We start from the raw sequence: 22,740 nt of genomic DNA on the forward strand, positions 1-22,740 counted from the left end.
GGAGGACTAGTAGTAGTAGTGTTTTCAGATTCCACCAATTTCCCTTTCTCTCTCTAGACCTCTGTATATGTATGACATACACACACTTTCTTCTGTCTAGTGAGAGAAAGATTCACAAACTCCTTGTGACCACAGAGGCACAGACCACTAGACAAAGTAGCCTCACTTAACAATGTCAATGTAGCTATCATATTTCCTCTCTCTGTTTCCTACTACTATATAGATGCTCCTAACTTTTCTAGACAGAGAAAATACAAACTTAAAAAGAAAAAGTTGACCCTTCATCATTTGATTTCATTTGTTTTAGGGACCCCTATTCATTTTCCTATTTCTAATGGATTCAAACCAATTCATTTCGGTTCAAATTATAACTTGCAAAAAATTCAAACAATCACAACTCAAAACTAAAATTAAAATTAGATCACTTGTACTTACCAGTACTGCTATTTGGGGACGGGCAGCTGAAAATTCCAAGTTAGTAGAACCTTTGATACACCAAAGCTAAAATCGAATTATTTGCTATTTCCAGTTACCTGCCACGGGTCATTTTATTTCGAAAAAGAAAAAGGATAACTTAAACTTCAATATGCAGGTTTACACACCGAAAATTGGTTCAACAGAAATAATTAATCCATAATAAATTCGTCGTAGAATTAGTTGTGGAAAAACCTAGCTGATACCATCAGCACTCAAGCAATCTTTGAAATAACATAAACACGGTAGGGATTAAAAACCTAGCTGCAATTAGTCCTTGTTTAACATTCAAACATATAGAGCTAATAGGATTCCTCTCTCTGGTGTTCCTCAGTCACCTGCCTCTTCTAATCATCTGCATAAAGGAATAAAAAAAATAATTCAAGATTCAGATTCAAGCTCGAATGTTTGCTAATTTAGTTGTTATATGTTCACTTTTAATTGATAAATGTTAAAAAGAGAAGTGGAGAAAGAGATTCGGATTGCCGATAAACTTACTTACCATTGGGGGATCGAGAACTTGATGCAGAAAAGTCAGATGTCATCGGAATGGAAATCGAGAGCTGGGTAGTAGAGAATGATGTTCGGTTGGATCTCTCATCTTCAAGATCAGTCCAAGAATCTCTGGTTTTAGGCCACTCATCAAAGAAAGGTCGAAGCGATTGTCCTTCCTGTTTTACACATTCTGATGCACTATAGTCATTCCCAAAGAAAGAATGATGCTCCTGCTGATTCTGTTTCGAAAGTGCAGCACTAAGGGCAGTGCCCTGCCCGAGATCTTGTAGTGTCTGCATTTGGGTATAATCGTTGTGCATAATCGACCCGTTACTAGCTTTCGTAGGAAATGAGGACATTCCTGATGGCATCAGACGCCATGAGTTGTTCATGGAACTTTCCATCCCGAGACCCATCGCAGTCCTGGAAGCTTCCGAGAACAAATTTTGCTCGTCAGTATCTGCTTTCATTCCATGGTAATACCTGCATATGTTGAAACTAGTCAAGAAATATGCTTAACTAGTAAACAGATTGTTTAGTAACTTAACCAACCATGCCCGAGAGTGAATTGATACACGCATACCATGACAGGAAGACAGTTGAAACTACTCAAACCTCAAGCTGGTTTTGTAAGAACCATGAAACTATATATTTCCGGGGTCTATAGCCAATACTAATTTTAAAAGAGATTCGAAAACTAGATTAAATGTAAGAATAAGCAATTATAGAGCATAAGAGTACAATGTTTGGTTGAACCATCAGATCTTTTGTTCATCAGAGCAAGGTCTGAACCGAAACAAGCTTCCTATCGGCAAATTCATGTGAAATATAAACATTATTTAGACTCTATAGTTAAGTTAAATCTAAGGCAGTTTTATTTAAGCATCTAAAATATATTCATATGTATCCGTCACTATCAACAAAACTTCCATCGAAGTAAAAACAGGTTCAGTCCTTGATTGCACACTAGTGCCTGTAATATGTACCTGGTCCGGTGGTCCTGTTCACCAAACTTAAAAGTTAAAACCTTTCTCAAAGGGAATATCCTGGTTTGAACATCAGCTGATCTCAGCAGTTCTGATAATTTTACTTTCAGATGACAACAACAGAGAACAAAGTTATCTTGAAGGGGTAAAAGGAATGGCTGGTAAAAGAACAAGGAGTGGGATACACAAGTAGTCCAACAAAGTAACAAATCAATCATTTAGCCTATCTAGAGGGCAGACCCATCTAAAAATCATATTTATGAAGAAGGAAGAGTCCTAATTTACGACCTACTAGATAATTGAACTTGGAGAAGAAATTAAAATTGCAGATCTGCTAAATTGTGCAATGATAGAGCAATATATAATATCAAGATTAACAATTCAAAGAAACAAAAATTCTACAGATTGAAACAATTTGTAGTTTCTATAGTCTATCTCTTGTCTGTAACATAATTTACAGGCAGTCAGGCACTTCTTTAAACAGAACAATTAACATGTCCAAGTTTTCTCTTTACATTATACACTTTTATCTTTTTGGCAGAAACATAAACCACTAATCAATCAGCCATTAAACCTCCATTTCTAGGAAATATTCCACAGATTGTCAGATTTTCTTCAACCATTAACATAACAGAAAGTTCTATAAACTAGCAGATCAGAACATACTCTGCAACCATCTTTGTGGTGCAACACATAATCATATACATTAAAGAGACACCAGAAAACCATGGGACCCAAAAACAGAAACAAGTTCCCATAGCAGATTTTCAACAGTTTCCTGCAAGAAATCCACTACCCAGATGTAATTTCTGGATGGACTGAACATACAACCAGAGACAACAATAACAGATAATCCCTTTTCATTTTTAGTATTCTTCAATCTTCAAACAAAGCTAATTCTAGCAATAAAGATTCAGACTGATATTATAACTGAGAGTGACAATTCAAAGTACCTGTACTCTTTGTTACTAACTCCATAAGGGGCAGCTTCCATCTGCAACATAGATTGGTTGTTACTTCCAGAACAAAGAACTTGATGATTACCCATTAATGGGTTCTGAAAGTTCCCATTTCCTCCACCTCCTCCTCCACCACCAACAGAGGCGGCAGCTAGTGATGTCACAGTCGAGGATGACTGAGAAATAGAATGAGTTTCCACAGGCTTTCTTGAACGATTGCGGCCTCTATGCATATGCCGCTCGCAGTATTTGGAATCCGGGTATGCGTCTTTGGAGCACCTCCATTTTTTTCCGTCGGTTCTCCTACACCTTCCAGGTTCCGGGTCTGCTTTTTTCCCATAGAAGGAACAATATCCCACTGTAACAAAAACAATATAGGAGAAACCCATAGAAGAAAAAGTGAGAGAATTAGATAAACAATAATTAATTAATTAATACTATAAGATCAGGTGAAGTCTGATCCAAATCAGAGAAATTGATTAAATAAAATCAATGTACTAAAACATCAGATCTTCATTTGAACAGAATCACTTAAACAAATATGAAAGTCAAAGAATAAAAGTAGACAAACTAAATAAACAATTGATTACTAGTGGAAGATCAAAGATGAAGAGATCTAATTTTTTTTAAAAATTTTTGAACCCCAAGATGAATTTAGTATAATCTGAATGTTAAAGGCGTCCATGAAAGATAAAAACCTAATCTTTAGTATTGGATTCATAGATTTTGATCAAGGAAAAACAGATCAAACTCGATTCAACAATAACAGCAAAAAAAAACATAGAAAAGAGGGATTTTTGGTGAAGAAAGATATCATATATTGAAATCGGTGTCAAGTGATCTCAACTAAACTTAAAAGGTAGTACTTTATTAGGAAGAAGATCGATAAAAAATTGAAAACCAGTACAAAATGCTGATCTATGATACGAGTTTCAATCAAATAAATTGATAAAATCAAAGATCCGATTCAATAGAACGATCTCTTTAATGAAGATCTTAGGAAGAGATTTCGTGAAACTGATCTTTCTGATTAAAATGAATCCTTACTGCTCGGATGATGATAAAACCTCGCCGACAATGATTCGAAGCTTTTCCGGATAGGTAAAACAAGTTCAGGTGGAACAGGTAATCCAGCCATTAAATACTTATAGATCAAAGCTTGATGTTCAAGTTCTTGCCATTGAGAAGCCGTAAAAAGTGGTCGGAAAGAAGTAGCCGCCGCCGCCGCCACCGTCGCCGTTGACGTCGTATTGTTCATACTTATCTTTGTTACTTTTTTTTTCTTGCTTTTTAGTTCGTATTTTTTTAATCAATCTTCTTCCACCTCCTGCTATACTAGTTACTACTTTCACCTAGGGTTTCTAAACTCAACAGAACCAAAAGCTGCAATAAAGAAACTTGAGTTTAAACATAGCTTAATACACAGAAAAAGCTGAAACGATGAAAAAAAATGGTTGTCTCCTTCAAGGGAGAAACGCATTGATTCGCCATTTCTGGAATCACAAAACAATCCTATCTTCCTTCTTCTTCTTCTTTTACTGGTCAAGTTCAGAAAGAGAGGGAAGAGAAAAGCAAATGAATAGCTAGGTTTTCTTCAGAATCTGAAGTTCAGATTATTAAAAATGTTAAGAAAAGATAGTGAGTTTTCTCTCATGAACTCAGAGAGAGAAGGAAGGTATTATTCATGTTTAGAGAGAGAAAGAAGAGAGAGAGAGAGAAAGGGGGGAAAGGGTTTTGTTACAGAGAGGGGAGGTTGGGACTCGAGAGGTTTGTCTTTGCTGGTGAGTGTTTCTCTCTCTACTTTCTTACTTTCTCTCTCTTCTTCTTTCTGCAAACTGTGTGTGCTTAGAAAGGAGACAGCATCTGTTCAGAAACCCAAAGCTATTAAAGAAAAAAAAATGTGTAAAATATCCACTTAAATATTTTTATTTCTTTCATATTTAAAGCTTTTTTTTTTTTTTTTTTTTTTTGTTGAAAGTAGTGGTATATTAATTCGAAATCAGAGTTCTATTACAATACAATTTACAAAGAAAATAAGGAACCTGTTTCCAAACCTTCGATCTGTTTTTCTTTCTTGCCCATTTTGCGACTTTGTCCGCTGCCTGATTGAACTTTCTGCATGTATGTGAGAATTTCACTGTTTCTAATCTCTTTCTTATTTCCTGGATTCTTTTGATGTGTGTGAGGGATTGCCATTGAATGTTATTTTTTCCTTTCTGCAGGTAATTGATGATATTGATGTTGTCACTTTCAATAATAATTTTTTTGTATTCATGAGATTCTGCCCATTGTATTCCTTTCAAGATGGCAATAGCTTCCCCTTCCTCTGCATTCCTACTCCTGGTGGTAGAAGCTATTGCTACGATCATCTTAGATTCATTATCATGTACTAGGATACTGGTTCTAGTGATGCTTTGGGTATTTGTGAAAGATGCATCTACATTTATTTTTACAAAATGCGTTTCAGGAGGATTCCATTTTCCGTTTTCCGATTTGAGCTTTGTTTCGTTCTCTGATGGGATTTGTGGGAATGACGATATAATGGTGATCATTTTGTCTATGCAATTGATTTCGTGTTGAAAGCAATGGTCACATCTAAATTTCCATATGTTCCACATAATTGTAGCGTAGTGAATTTTGTTTGTCGTGTATGCATTCTGGTTTTTTGACTCCCAAGAGAAAATCCAATCGCGAGTCGATGTAATATTTTCAGAAATGATATTAAAGTAGAACCAGATATTTTTTGCCAAGGGGCAGTGCAGTATGGCGTGTTCTATTGATTCTATCTCGTTGCAATTCGGACAAATTCTATTGTTATCAATGTATTTTCCAATTCTGTCCCTGACTGGGAGAGCTTGCGTGCAAATTTTCCATAGAAATATTTTGACCCTGGGCACCACTGGGATGGACCAGAGAAAGTTCCAATTAGGGGATTGGGGTTGGGGAGTATTCCTACTAATGCTCAGATGTTGGTACATTGATTTGACACTAAATTTACTAGATTTGGTAAGAGACCATTTCCTTTGATCGTCACTATCTGAAGGTAAAGGGATCGATAAGATTAGGTTTTTAATCTCATTATCAAACTCATTATTCAAGATAGTTTCGTTCCATTGACCCTGGTTTATCAGTTGAGATACCTTTTGAAGGTTTGAATTTTGGTTCTACGGGAGGGATGGAAGCGTTGGGATCCAATTATCAGACCAGATGTTTATACTTTTTCCGTTGTGCACTTCCCAAATCGTGTAGTTATCTATTATGCTGAGGTATTTATTAATATTTTTCCAAATCCAAGAATGATTTGGTTTTGCTGGTCCTGGGTTCTCTGTCTTCTCGAAATACTTTGCTTTCAGGAACTTCACCCAGACCGACTCCGGTTCCGATTTGATTCTCCAAGCTAATTTACTCATCATTGCTTGGTTGTCTAGATCTGGGGAGTGGATTCCCAGCCCCCCTAAGTGTTTCGGGAGGCTTATAGCCGACCAAGACTTCGTACATATGCCCTTAGACTTACCCCACCAGAACGACTTTTGCAAAGTCGTAATGCTTTTGCATGTGCCCTTGGGAAGGGCAAAGCATTGCATTTGGTATCGGGGTACGGCCGCTGCAATGGTCGAGATGACTATTGTGCGACCCGCTTGAGAAAGAAAACTGTGATTCCACTTATCTAGTTTCTTTTTTATTTTCTGGAGGATGTCATTGAAGATTTGCTTTTTGTTAGCGCCTATAAATAATTGTGTTCCTAGGTATTTTTCCGAAGTAGAAGCATATTTAATTAATAATAAATGTTTTCATAAATGTGTTTGAAAATATCTTTGTTATTTCATCTCGAATTCGAGGTCTTGTGTTTTTCTCGTCCTTAGAGCAACTCCAATGTGGGGGGCTGGAATTTGGGAGCCCCAGCCCCAGCCCACATGCTCCAACCCGGGAGCCCCGGGGCTGGGCTCCCGGTGGGGCTGGGAGCCCCATGCTCCCTGGCTCCCAAATGGGAGCCCGGGCTGGGGGGCTCCGAGCCCCAAATATGGCCGTTGGGGGTCTCCCAACGGCCATATTTGGGGTGGATCCCCTTTTTAGGGGATCCACCCCACTTCTTTTTAATTTTTTTTTAAACTAATTTTTTTTTCAAAAAATATAAATTGTTTTAAATTTGTTTTTCCAATCATTTCTCTAATTTTTTCTTTTTTTAATTTTTTTTATATTTTCAAAATTCCTTCTCTCTCTCTAACATAGTATTAAATTTCAATTTTATATTTAAAATTAATAATTTATAGTTGAAAATTGAAATTAAAAGTCCGCACACGTACATTACACACGTGCATAATTTTGATTTGGGAGCCCCTGTTAGGAGCCCGACGTTGGAATTGAAAAAAGCCCCGGGGCTCCTAAAAATCAAGGGCTCCCAAAATTGGGAGCCCGAGCCCCACATTGGACTTGCCCTTAGAGCAACTCCAACCCTAGTCTGTTTTGGGTCGAAAAAATTATTTTTTCACCCAAAATTTTTGACCTCAGCTCAGCCTCAAAAATTCAGCTATAACCCCAGCCTCTCTTGAGGCCGACAATTTGTTTACGTGAAAAATGTGTGTGTGACGTTTTTGTTGGTGTGCGAGAAACGTGTGTGGTTTTGTGTATATACAAAATATGTGTTTGAACTATTTTCGAAATAATATTTTTTTTTCAAGGTTGAAAAATTATTCGGGGACCGACACTTTCGTTAAATGTATTTTAATTATTAATGTGGAAGTATTTTTTAGTGTTGAAAAAAAATTAAAACTATTTACATTATAAAAACAAAAATAAAATAAAATAGGAGAAGATCTTGGCCTTTGGATTTTTTCCAACGGCCAAGATCATCCCCAACGGTCATGTTGGGGACCTTCAGTCGCCCCTAATGTTAGGGGCGACTGAAACATCGGCTGGGGCGGAGGCCCCAGCCGACTGGGGTTGGAGGGCCTGGCTGAGGCCAAAAATTTGAATTTTTGACCTCAACCAGGCCGGGGTTGGAGTTGATCTTATATAGTGTTTTGTGGCCAACCACTCCATTTGATTAACTACCACCTTGTGTTGAGTTGTCGTGTTGAATGTGGTAACGCATGGAACTGTCATCTTCAATAGGGATAACGTAATCCCTTTTTCGACAAATAAGTGACGATATCTTTAGTCAGCTGTCATCTTGAATGATAATAACGCTTACAACAGGTATATGGGAGAGATGATCACACTAGGAGATGCGAATGCTCTTTCTGCTTAGGAGATAATGACTGACCTCTTTTCCAGAGTTGACCTCTTTATCCAGTTTACACGTATTTTCTCGTCACCTCAGATGGTCGAAAATGAGTTGGTCAAGCCCATTTATCATTTAATTTGTGAGTTAGTTGATACATGGGCTCATTCATGTTGATTTTAGGGGACGCTCTCGATGACAAATTTTGATCCATACACATAAATGACGATGAATCTCTCAAAATGGTTTATGTGAGAGAATTAGGTTTGCAATTTCCTTTGTTGTGAAATCATAAAAGAAATAATATATGAGCATTATTAACATCTCTTAATGATTAAATGACCAACATATGTTTAGGTTTACATTTAGATTTTTAAAAATATCACAACTTCTATTATCTTTCGGTTTATTTTATGGTTATTATTTGCTTCCATTATTTTTTTGTTCGTTTTGTTTTATGAGAATAAATTTCAATTATAGACAAAATAAAATAAGATAGTACTAAAGACGCCCTTGTAAGTGTTAAGGGTGCCTCTTTCAGGCACAGACTACCTCTCAAATTTGCCTTGACTGGGGCGCCTATAAACACTTACCGTGACGCCATTAAAATCTCTTATTCTCCGTCCTTATCCACAACAAAGTGTTTGCGGAATCGGGACGGATTGAGAAGGATCCAAGAAGTTTGACTCAAGACGAGTTGAGTTCACCCCGAGTTATCTCTGGAACAATGTGGTATTGTGGTCCCTATTAGAATGGGATGGTAAAACTCCAACATGTTCTATGATCAACATCTAACAATCTTTAATTAGTATTGGGTTAAAAAAATAGTATAGCTTAGGACAAGCTTGTTGTAAAGTACATTGAGATGATTGTAAAGGATTAATCTAATTACGACTTTGGTAATGATTTAAGATTAAACAATAAGCAAACTCTAGTTTTTGAAAACAATGTTGTACGATTTAAAATATTTTTTTATGTGATTTATCATTTTGCCGCAATCACAGTTATCAACGATGATGCAACTAGTTTAGATTTGAATTTACATTTCAAAATATTGGAATGTTGATTCTATTTTACAAAATCTCTTTTATCATGCTTCAATCATCTATCGGTTATTAGGGCGGTGAAATGTTACCATATTTATAAGTTGGATTAATTTTATTTTGGCTCCTAAAGATGACCAACTCACTGAAATGACCCCTTGAAGATGACTGGCTTCCATTCTGGTCCCTTGGTGACCTTTTCCGCTAGTCAACTTTAACTACATTATCTTTTCCTTATCTGCCCCTCTTTCAAAACTTTTTCTCCGCCTGTCATTTGTCACTTTCGTCTCGTCGGAGGTTGACCAGTCACTAGCAGGCGTCCATCATTAAAAAATACTTTTTATTTTCTTCCTCACCTTTCTACATTCCTTCCAACGGTCGGTTGAGAAAATACTCAGCAACCCATTTTTAACCGAGATCATTATGTGAATGAGGAGCAAAAAAGATCTTCAATTTCTCGAAATCCCATTCATTACCTTTATAATTAACCCTCCACCATTGTTTCCAAGGTCCACCACCAACATCTAACTCAGTATCATCATACAGATCTTTCCGACGGAATATGTGGAGTCGTCGAAAATATACCAAATTATTTTCGACGGAAAAATTGTACATGTCGGAAAAATGTTTTACGGCGGAATATAATCATTTGCTACGACCTTTTGACGTTTCCGACGGTAAATAAAACGTTGGAAATAATCCTTGCCACCCTATTTACCTCTTTCATAGTACTTTTTTGTAGTGTTGCAAACTTGCAATGATTAGGGAGTACTTCCTAGAATTGATCCTACTTATTCACACCAATCTCTCTTTCTCTACCCAAAGAAATAACTCTTCACTAGATTTTCCTCTTCAATTATAATTATACAAGAGTACTTATATCGTGGTTACGGAAAACATCTAACTTCTCATTAACGAGGATTAAGAGCTAACTCTTCATGGCCTTGCTAAATAGAACATTTACATAACCCTACCCATAATAAACTAATGTGATGGATCTACAAAGACTTAGGTATGATGTTTGGTAACAAACACATCATTGACCCCTTCAACTACAAATTTACAAAGTAGTTCAATGAAACATATCTCTATATTATATATATAATTCCTTATATCCATTTTAGGTTTTCTCATGATATCCATGTCTAAGGGGGGGGGGTAGTGGTTGGGGATTTTGAGGGACATGGCAATGTCCCTCAAAATCTGTGTTATTGGTTGGGGACATTTTAAATGTCCCCAAATGTCTGTGTTATTGGTTGGAGACATTTAAAATGTCTCAAAATGTCTCTAAATGTCTGTGTTATTCGTTTGAGACATTTCAAATGTCCTGAAATGTCTGTGGTATTCGTTAGAGACACGAAATTAAGGACATTTCAAGACAAATTGGTTTTGGAGACATGTGAGGACATTTTAGTGTAAATTTGGAGAGCTTTTGGAGAGAAAATGTCTCTCAAAATATGGAAGACACTTGTGGACATTTCATTAACAAAGATAAAAATAATTATTATTATCAAATTAGATTAAATAATTTATAATAAATAATATATAAAAATATTAATTATTATAATACTTTATTATAGTAATAATGATATTATTACCATTACTATATTATATTATTATTATATTATTATAATATTATCTTATTATTATATTATTATACTATATTATTATTATTTTATTATATGTTACTATATTATTGTATTATTATTATATTATATTATTACTATATTATATTATTATTATCCTATTATTATTACATTATTTTCTTATATTACTATATTATTGTATTATTATTATATTATATTATTACTATATTATATTATTATTATATTATAGTAATAATGATATTATTATCATATTACTATATTATATTATTATTATCCTATTATTATTACATTATTTTCTTATATTACTATATTATTGTATTATTATTATTATATTATATTATTGTATTATTATTATTATATTTTATAATATTATCTTATTATTATATTACTATGTTATATTATTATTATCTTATTATATGTCTACCAATTGTTGATCAATGTCTACAGATATCTACGAATGTCTACGAAAGCCGAAAAATATATTTTTGAAATAGTGGTACAAATATATTATTTCATATGATTAAACGATAATGATAAAATTAAATAAATAAATGGTTACCACTTGTCATCCATGATGTGATAATAATAATAATAATAATATTAATATTAATATTAATATTAATATTAATAATAATAATAATAATAATAATAATAATAATAATAATAATAAAAAAGTAACAATAATAATATCCACTACACATTTTGTCCATGGATTCAATATGTTGAAATGTCTCCAAAACATTTTGTCTATAAACCAAATGTCTTGAAATGTCCATAAAGACATTGTGTCCATGAATCAAATGTCTTGAAATGTCTATAAAGACCTTTTGTCTACAGATAAATGTCTCGAAATGTCTTAAAATGTCTCGAAATGTCTACGAGACATTTTGTCCACGAATGTCCTTCTAAATCCCTATCCACTACCCCCCTAAGTAGTTAAAGTGGGAGAGGAGAAGAAGGAAATTAAGATGAGATATGAATTAAATTTCTCCTACGTTTGGGGTTTGGGGGGGATGATTGAATTGAACAAACAAACTAAGCAATCATTTGTCTGGTTTCTTCTTTCTCACCCTTGCTCCTTTGGACCGCACCCACAAAGCATGGGTTTAAGCAAGCATTTTACCTTCACTGACACTTTTTTTTTCCTCTCTCCATCTCTATCTTTTGATAAAAATAATTATTATTATCAAATTAGATTAAATAATTTATAATAAATAATATATAAAAATATTAATTATTATAATACTTTATTATAGTAATAATGATATTATTACCATTACTATATTATATTATTATTATATTATTATAATATTATCTTATTATTATATTATTATACTATATTATTATTATTTTATTATATGTTACTATATTATTGTATTATTATTATATTATATTATTACTATATTATATTATTATTATCCTATTATTATTACATTATTTTCTTATATTACTATATTATTGTATTATTATTATATTATATTATTACTATATTATATTATTATTATATTATAGTAATAATGATATTATTATCATATTACTATATTATATTATTATTATCCTATTATTATTACATTATTTTCTTATATTACTATATTATTGTATTATTATTATTATATTATATTATTGTATTATTATTATTATATTTTATAATATTATCTTATTATTATATTACTATGTTATATTATTATTATCTTATTATATGTCTACCAATTGTTGATCAATGTCTACAGATATCTACGAATGTCTACGAAAGCCGAAAAATATATTTTTGAAATAGTGGTACAAATATATTATTTCATATGATTAAACGATAATGATAAAATTAAATAAATAAATGGTTACCACTTGTCATCCATGATGTGATAATAATAATAATAATAATATTAATATTAATATTAATATTAATATTAATAATAATAATAATAATAATAATAATAATAATAATAATAATAAAAAAGTAACAATAATAATATCCACTACACATTTTGTCCATGGATTCAATATGTTGAAATGTCTCCAAAACATTTTGTCTATAAACCAAATGTCTTGAAATGTCCATAAAGACATTGTGTCCATGAATCAAATGTCTTGAAATGTCTATAAAGACCTTTTGTCTACAGATAAATGTCTCGAAATGTCTTAAAATGTCTCGAAATGTCTACGAGACATTTTGTCCACGAATGTCCTTCTAAATCCCTATCCACTACCCCCCTAAGTAGTTAAAGTGGGAGAGGAGAAGAAGGAAATTAAGATGAGATATGAATTAAATTTCTCCTACGTTTGGGGTTTGGGGGGGATGATTGAATTGAACAAACAAACTAAGCAATCATTTGTCTGGTTTCTTCTTTCTCACCCTTGCTCCTTTGGACCGCACCCACAAAGCATGGGTTTAAGCAAGCATTTTACCTTCACTGACACTTTTTTTTTCCTCTCTCCATCTCTATCTTTTGATAAAAATAATTATTATTATCAAATTAGATTAAATAATTTATAATAAATAATATATAAAAATATTAATTATTATAATACTTTATTATAGTAATAATGATATTATTACCATTACTATATTATATTATTATTATATTATTATAATATTATCTTATTATTATATTATTATACTATATTATTATTATTTTATTATATGTTACTATATTATTGTATTATTATTATATTATATTATTACTATATTATATTATTATTATCCTATTATTATTACATTATTTTCTTATATTACTATATTATTGTATTATTATTATATTATATTATTACTATATTATATTATTATTATATTATAGTAATAATGATATTATTATCATATTACTATATTATATTATTATTATCCTATTATTATTACATTATTTTCTTATATTACTATATTATTGTATTATTATTATTATATTATATTATTGTATTATTATTATTATATTTTATAATATTATCTTATTATTATATTACTATGTTATATTATTATTATCTTATTATATGTCTACCAATTGTTGATCAATGTCTACAGATATCTACGAATGTCTACGAAAGCCGAAAAATATATTTTTGAAATAGTGGTACAAATATATTATTTCATATGATTAAACGATAATGATAAAATTAAATAAATAAATGGTTACCACTTGTCATCCATGATGTGATAATAATAATAATAATAATATTAATATTAATATTAATATTAATATTAATAATAATAATAATAATAATAATAATAATAATAATAATAATAAAAAAGTAACAATAATAATATCCACTACACATTTTGTCCATGGATTCAATATGTTGAAATGTCTCCAAAACATTTTGTCTATAAACCAAATGTCTTGAAATGTCCATAAAGACATTGTGTCCATGAATCAAATGTCTTGAAATGTCTATAAAGACCTTTTGTCTACAGATAAATGTCTCGAAATGTCTTAAAATGTCTCGAAATGTCTACGAGACATTTTGTCCACGAATGTCCTTCTAAATCCCTATCCACTACCCCCCTAAGTAGTTAAAGTGGGAGAGGAGAAGAAGGAAATTAAGATGAGATATGAATTAAATTTCTCCTACGTTTGGGGTTTGGGGGGATGATTGAATTGAACAAACAAACTAAGCAATCATTTGTCTGGTTTCTTCTTTCTCACCCTTGCTCCTTTGGACCGCACCCACAAAGCATGGGTTTAAGCAAGCATTTTACCTTCACTGACACTTTTTTTTTCCTCTCTCCATCTCTATCTTTTGTGTACACAATTTTAGGTATCATAGGGTCCCCCCCCCCCCCCCCCCCCCCCCCCCCCCCCCACAGTCTCAAAGTTATGGACCTTGCTACTGTGGTCCCACTTTATGTCCTATATTTTCTTTCGACTTAATAGTGAATCTATTATTGGAGAAAAAACAATAATACTAAGATTGACAAAGTTTTATCCAATACATTATTTCACATGAATGAAAATATAGGTGTGACGTCTATTTTTAAGTATATATAAGCCTCAATTGATTTTTTTTTTTCTGTTTACGTAATTCTTCTGATGATTTTCGATCGATGGTTATGAATATATTGAATTATTTTAAAGTGGCAAAAGTAGAAATGAGGAATCGCCAGTGTTCTTGGTTATACGTACGGTTCACAAACATAGATCCATAGAAGAAGTTGTTTTCCACACTAAAACAAAACATCACACTAGTAAACAATGTTTAGGTGATTCTCAATGATGCCCCAGAGTTGTGTTTGATTGTCATTTTAGTGTATCTAATTTTGAATTTAATCTATATTTGAATATCATGAGTTCTTGTGCCCTATGTTAGGACACTGTTTCCTATTAGGCTGACAAGAGGAGCACATTTTATGGTCTTAGATGAAGACCCCCTCCATTATCAAATTGTTTTGTGTTTTTCTCCCAAAGGAGTTTCAATCTTAATGCTAATGGGACCACAAAGGACCACAACCGACCACAAGTAGTTAGTAGTTTTTTTTTTGTTGAACAAGTAGTTAGTAGTTAATACTGATAAGTATCAAAGTATGTCGTTTTTTTTCCTTGGTTGTCTTTAAAAACTACCGATAAGACAAATCGTAAAGATGAAAATATGAGTATAGTTAAATAACAATCGATGGTTGTTGCCTGTTATACAAAATGAAATCTCTATTACAAAATGTAGAAGATAGACTTCATCCAGTATTCTCACAAAGGAGAAAGTTCACATTTGACTTTGAGATGCAAGATATATTCCGAAACTATATGACGGATTTCCATTGGGAAAGCTATTAGTAACTGTGAAAGTTTATGTTAGTTGATAGACTATAAGACATAAACTAAAATAAAGAACACAATATTTAACGAGGTTCGGTCGGAGGATCACGACCTACATCCTCGGAGAAAGCCAGAACGGTTACATACTTTATTATCCACAATTGTGGTGATTCGTTACAATGATTGATTAGTAATTGAATAGTAATCGAATGCTTAAACTCCTAGAACCCATCTCTTATTTATAGGGTTTAGGGTTTCTTAGTTTCTCCTAACTAAACTAGGAAACAATATAATCTCTACTCAATATTACTATACAAGAGATATCCTAAATATATCTTCGATATCTTTCATATCTTCAATATCTTGGACTCATCTTGGTCGTCGGATCTCTTGATGTCGATCCTTCTCATCTTCATATATCTTGGACGGTTCATCTTGGTCCATATATCCTAACACTCCCCCTCAAGTTGGACTGCGGAACATGTGAAGTATCCAACTTGAAGATAGAACTTGAAAAAGATGAATTTTGCTCGTGTACAATTGGATTTTGCTTGCATGCTGTCGGATTCAAAGCATGAACTTAAGAACTTGAAACTTGAAGACTTGACAACTTGGTAATATGAATAGGCATGACTGAAGACTTGAAATTCTTCAATTGATGGAATCTTGGCACAACGTTAAGAAAGATATTTGAAAATTGTGAAAATTTGAATGGAGATAAAGATCCAACCAAATGAGTGACATGAAGATTTGTCGCAAAAGAATACTTCCAACAGTCGGTTACTGTGGTAAATAAAAACTGTCACGAACGATGGTAACGTTTGATTGACAAAAGAAAAGGTCGGAAAATCGATCGGCGGAAAGAGAGGAAGTGGTCGTCGGTTGAAAAAAAAAAAAAAACGAGAAGAAAATAAAATCCTAGAAGCGTTCTCGATTTTGAGATGATGATAATCACAAGATACCTTGGAAAGGAAAACAAATCGACAAAGCGATTTGATTGATGAAGAAATCACAACGACTTACGAGACTTTGAAAAAAATAGTAGAGTTTGTTGAAAAATGGTGACAGATACGTCCGAGAAAAGAGCATATTAAATCTTCAACTTACATGATTTAATCACAATGAAAAAAACGTCGGAAACGCGGATTCGCGGAAGCTTGATTTGGTTGAAAGAAAATAGCTCTTTGATTTGAATAAGATAATCATGGATGCGAGTATGCGACATGGTTGCTTATCTTCCAATTGATTTAGGAAAGGGAAATCGGCAAAACGTGCCCGAGTGTTTTAGAATAGACTCCCTTTGAATGGGAGAAGTGATTGGTGCCTCACAATTACCATGTGAAGAGGGATTGATGAAAGCAGGACGAAGAAGATGGAGAGATGCCATCCCCACATTCTCTTATTATTACACAAGATATTGAATTCTGTGGTAAAAGATTTATTGTGACTTGTGAGAGACCAAAACGGTAAATTTTGGAAGAGTGAAGGATAGAGTTTGGATTGAACAAGGAATACTCTGTCCAAACGGTTGCTGCTTGGAACTAGGGATGATATCTTTTTTTTTTAAGTGGCTAGCGATAGATGGGTACAGGAATAAGCTTGATTCATATGCCCATGGAGATCAAATTTCAAACTAGGGTTTGGTGATATGAAAACAACTGGTGGCAAATTGAATTCTTTAACCATCAAGGAAATTTCAGTTGCTCCATGAACACATCTCCACCCTTAGTGACAATATTCTTGGAGACTTAAATCAGGATAATAAAAAAACGATTCGACGAAGACGATATCCTTGCATCACGAAGTCTGATGGAAAATCTAATGTAGTAAAAATCGTTTTGACAAGGGAGGGAATAACCGATTAAGACTTACTCGTAGCAGCCGACAGAAAATTCGAGGGAGAGAGTGAACAGAGATAATCCAAGATCGAGAAAAAATTGAGGATTATCCATACATATGAAAGAGACATGAAAGTGATCACAAGTGGATATTAAATCGACACACGTGGATATTAAATCGACAGAAAGCGATTAAAAAGGTTATTGAATCACAACGAAGATATCGTCGATAATAGCGGAAGCTAGAGAAAATTCGATAAAACGGGATTGATGAACCTGCTCGGAATAATTTAATCGATATAAATAAAAAAAATCGAGAATATGCAGAAGTTTGATCAGGATTGATTAACCTGCTCTTGATACCATGTGAAAGTTTATGTTAGTTGATAGACTATAAGACATAAACTAAAATAAAGAACACAATATTTAACGAGGTTCGGTCGGAGGATCACGACCTACATCCTCGGAGAAAGCCAGAACGGCTACATACTTTATTATCCACAATTGTGGTGATTCGTTACAATGATTGATTAGTAATCGAATAGTAATCGAATGCTTAAACTCCTAGAACCCATCTCTTATTTATAGGGTTTAGGGTTTCCTAGTTTCTCCTAACTAAACTAGGAAACAATATAATCTCTACTCAATATTACTATACAAGAGATATCCTAAATATATCTTCGATATCTTTCATATCTTCAATATCTTGGACTCATCTTGGTCGTCGGATCTCTTGATGTCGATCCTCCTCATCTTCATATATCTTGGACGGTTGATCTTGGTCCATATATCCTAACAGTAACCTCCATGTGTAGAATTGAAGTTGGACTGTGGGTTAACAAAATCTTGTTTTTATAAAGTCTTTCAAAACCTAGAAGTTAATTTTTAGGGTCTACAAATCTTAGGGTCCGTTTGTTACGTGTGAATGTCTGAGTAAGAAAATCTATCTTTTTCTGATGGGAAAGAAAATGAACTCTTACTCTTGTGAATTTGTAATTCAAGTGTTTGATAGTGTTGTGGAGAAATGGTGGGTGCCATTAAAATATCATGTGGACTCTTCTTTAATTCACCCAACGCAGAGGGTGCTTTTAAATTTCGCGATCATCCTCTTCCCCATGTTGGAATTCGATTATAATTTTCAATGTCCCGTCGTCGTTCACAGTGAGATTCCATGGTTGAAAATCAACATTGGAATTTAATTGCTCTCTCTTAATTCTCCATTAAGGTAAATCATGCACTATTTTATCATTCACCAAGTCATCTAGTTGTGAATTTCAAACTAGGGTTTTAATTTTTTTTCCCCCAATTTTATACCAGGGTTCATACTTGGAAGCAAATCTTAAACCTGGATTTGTGCTAATTTACTTTCTTTAATCTATTGCCATCATCCCTTGTTAGATAGGAAAGAGAGAGAGAAAAAAAGTAGATGCTCATTATCATCATCATGATAAAATTATGAAGTATATGCTGGTGAAGAAATGTGTTCGATCTTCATGTTCATGTTGAGGATGATGCAGGAGCTTTTCAAGAGGCCGAAGAACAAGAAATGGCTATGTGGATGATGTCCATGGCAGAGATAAATGATTGTGATTCGTTAAAACTTTTTTTGAAACCCCATCTCTACATTTTACATACTTGTTGATGATGATGATTAGCCCTAGGAGTTGATCAGTTGAGAGAGTGAGAGAGAGAGAGGGGAAGAGAGAGATCTGAGAATAGAGATGGGGTTGAGAGAGAGCAATCTGAGATAGAGATGGAGATGGAGATGAGAGAGAGAGAGTTCTGAGGAGGAAAGATAGAGAGGACGAGAGGAAGAGACCGCGAGTCTGAAGGTGGGAATTCGACTTTCCCACCTTATTGGTGGTAAAAAAATTTAGGCTCTTTTCTTACTCTTTTTTACCATGAGAAATCGAATTCGTACCTTTTTGCCCCAATCAAACACTAAAAAACTGACTTTTTTGAGAAAACCACTTTCTCAACCCTATTTTCCCACCAATCAAACGGACCCTTATTGAGATATGGAAAATGAGAAAAGGACTTTGAGGAATAAATCTTTCAGGGAGCAAGGGCAAGAACAATTTAACATTGTACTGAAAGTTAGTCACATTGAAACATCATATCATTAATGAGTCTCCCCTGCATTTGATTAAAGAGAGGAAAAAAGAAAAAGTGAACAAAAGCATAGGGATGCAAACAATTGAAGGAACTTTTTTGTCAAAAACTAGCTAGACCAAGAAAAAATTAAGTGAAAAAAGATTTTCTTTTTTGGGCTTCAATTGAAGTTCTCACTGGTTACAGAGATTGCAGAGCTTGTGGAGGTCCGCCACCGGGAGTTGTAGTATGGTCTAAGGGTTGGGGTTTTCGTTCACTAAAGTGGGACGTGAGATAGGTTCAGAACGCCGTGAGACAGTTCAGTTCATATCCGATGTGATCGCTAAAGCATTAAGAAGACCCCTCCTTTGTGCGAGAGAACCGGGAAGGATGCACCTCTAGTACACCATTTGGTGTGTTCACAATTTAGGAAAAATTTAGTACGTTTGTTTAGTCAAGACCAAAAGAAAATAGGGTCTTCCACCCAATTCCCAAATAATTGAACACAGTGAAATACAAGCAGAATGAGAGATAGAAACCAAACAACAACATTTGTTTTGGTAATTTTATGTTCCCTTCACACAATCAGTCTCTTATGTTGTATAGCTACATATCAAGCTTCATTTAAAAAGCTAATGCAACATAAATTGATGTACCGAGTCAAATAAGAAACTAACCGGATTGATTTGTTTTTATTTTCAAAACTCCAAATTTCAAAGTTAAAGCTCGTTAAAATAATTCGATTACGAGTGAGTGATATAATAATGCTCTCAAAACCGAACTTTTTTTTTTTGATGAAATAGAACACGACCTAACTTTATTCAAATCAAATATCCGAAAAAGCGTTGGATTTGCCTGCCTTCAACTGGCTTACAACGAGGCTTGGGATCGGATGGGATTCCCAGACACTATCTCTTTCAACTAAAAAAAGCATTTCGAGCAAGTAAATCCGCAACTCGCTTGCGATTACGGCCACAAAATTTGATAGTAGTTTGAGTTTGGGATCTACATTCCTCCTGAATCTGAAACATAATATGCCGAAGTTTCCAGGGAAAATCAGCACTAATGGTTGAGTGAGCTTTAATGTGCACTGTATCTTCTTCAACGATAACAGGTTGCCATAGTCTTCGATTAATAATCTGGACTGCAAGCTTTGCATGAGCTTCAGCTTCTGTAGCACTCGACACCTTTATACACTTCATTTCTGCCTAGACGAAATCACCATTCCAATCTCTACAAGCTACCCCAATTGCAACTTTTCCTTCTTTAAAAGCCGCGTCAAAATTTAGTTTCATCACTCCATAGGTGGAGTTTCCCACTGGTCAACAACATGTCTGTTTTCATTCACCTGATCAATAACCATAGAGTTCAAGGATATATCAAAATCGTCGTACATCTTCTTTGCCTCTTTGATAATACCTAAGCAGCTCGGTCTTATTCCTTCGAATATCCATTTGTTTCTTGCCTTCCATATAAACCCGAGAGTACATACTTTTAGCCGTGAATTCTCAGTTTCTTCTTCATCTCCTAACTGCCCACATAGAATCTCAATAACACTCTAATTGTCTTCAAGTCTAACAGTTGAATTTGAGAAGTGCCATATCTCCATTGCTAGTTTACATCTCTTAAATACATAGTCAACATACTCAAAATCGAACTTGATATAGGTGGAATGGGTACCTTACATAAATTCATGCACAAGAACACACAGTAGCGTGGCCATGGACATCTAGGGCACATCTGGCGCCTTAGTTGCACATCCAAAACTTCCCACTCTGAAGGAAACACCATAATGTTTGCTTAGACATTTCTCCTAAATGATACTTTTTTTTTTGTTGAAAGGTCTCCTAAATGATACTAATCATGGAATCTTGTTAAAAGAGTTTCATTTTTTTTTAGTAATTAAGTAGAAACCTCGGATTGTTTGAACCCAATCATCACAATATTAACCCAATTTTAACATGGGTTGTGGTTTCTCTTTAGAGTTCTTTGGACAACTCTTTTTTGATGGCGTTTCATGTGTATTCAAAACTAAAATGTATGATTTAGAGTAATCTTGTGATAAATGGGAAAAATTCAATTACTTGGAGAGATTAGTTGATTTTGTAAGTTACAAGAGGACTACAATTACTTAAACTATTGCGGAAAAGCTCAAAATTTATGGCGCAAATTCACAACTGAAACCTTGTTATAAAATTGTGTGGATCAACTTTTTGGGTTTAATAGTGATATTGTCCACTTTAATAGTTCAAGATTTCACGACTTTAAAACGCATTACTGCAATGCTTAATTTCTTATAAGGAGCTACACACTTCTTCTCTCACCAATATGGAATTGATTTACAACACATATCCTAAAGATCACGTGATAGCAGAGACAATTGTACTGATAACGTTTTATCCGATTATAGAGACTAGTATTCTTAGCTGCAAGTGATATTATCAGCTTCAAGATTTTAAGGTGTCACAACTTTAAAACAAGTCGTTATGAAAAGGTGTTTAATATTTAATACGGAGTATCTCATTTGTCTATATTAAATTGATTTACAACTGTCAACAACTTTTGGTTGAAATCTTTACCAGGATGGTTTCCATCCTCTGGGTCAAGCATTGGAGTATGGAGACACAAAATAACACCCTTAAAATAAGTTTTTTTTTCTTGTTAAGACCCCCTAAAATAAGCTGTTTTTTCAATTATTTACATTATTGAGCTTTAGTAGTGAATGAAGAGAGTATGTTAGACTGATGTGACCCCAAATTTTAATTTTGACTCTTGAGGTCAATTCTACATTTATTATTGTGGCGATATACTTCTTATATATAGTATGAGGTAGTCACGTTTAATCAGAGATGTGTATCTTATGTGTTAGTCCGGTAGACTCCGGCAGGTGATTGGATAACTTCTTTTAATAGAGATTGGTTCACTAATTCCACTATATATGGGGCTGATGTTGTCTATATCTAAGTAAATGTCATATAATATAACAGACTCGGATGGACTTTACGATAGATAACGATTGCTATACAGACTCGGGTGAACTTTACGAATTTGACGTCTTTCTGTCTTTTTTTCAAAGCCCATATCTAAGGGCAAAGCCAACGTGAGAGGGCTGGGGCTCCCAATTTGAATTTTGGGAGCCCCAGCCCAGCCCGTTGGCTGCCCAACCCGGGAGCCCTAGGCTTCCGGGCTCCCAGCCCCCAAATATAGCCGTTGGGCTGTCCCAACGGCTATATTTGGGGTGGATCCCCTAAAAAGGGGATCCACCCCACTTATATTTAATTTTTTTT

General features: G+C 33.8%; 1 protein-coding gene across 1 annotated transcript; it reads right to left on the reverse strand.

Annotated features, from left to right (window-relative positions):
- Positions 1-546: 546 nt before the first annotated feature.
- LOC147569907 (growth-regulating factor 4-like) lies at positions 547-4,827 on the reverse strand. The gene is made up of 4 exons (XM_086656420.1): positions 3,962-4,827; positions 2,909-3,272; positions 977-1,452; positions 547-829 (listed from the first exon to the last, which is right to left on the reverse strand). Exons 1-4 carry the CDS (start codon positions 4,170-4,172, stop codon positions 822-824), a joined length of 1,059 nt encoding a protein of 352 aa, XP_086512546.1. The 5' UTR covers positions 4,173-4,827; the 3' UTR covers positions 547-821.
- Positions 4,828-22,740: the final 17,913 nt, after the last annotated feature.

The sequence above is a fragment of the Eschscholzia californica genome, unplaced genomic scaffold, assembly GCF_041429995.1.
Source record: "Eschscholzia californica isolate CP2 unplaced genomic scaffold, dmEscCali1.0.p SCAF_1, whole genome shotgun sequence".
Taxonomy (NCBI): domain Eukaryota; kingdom Viridiplantae; phylum Streptophyta; class Magnoliopsida; order Ranunculales; family Papaveraceae; genus Eschscholzia; species Eschscholzia californica.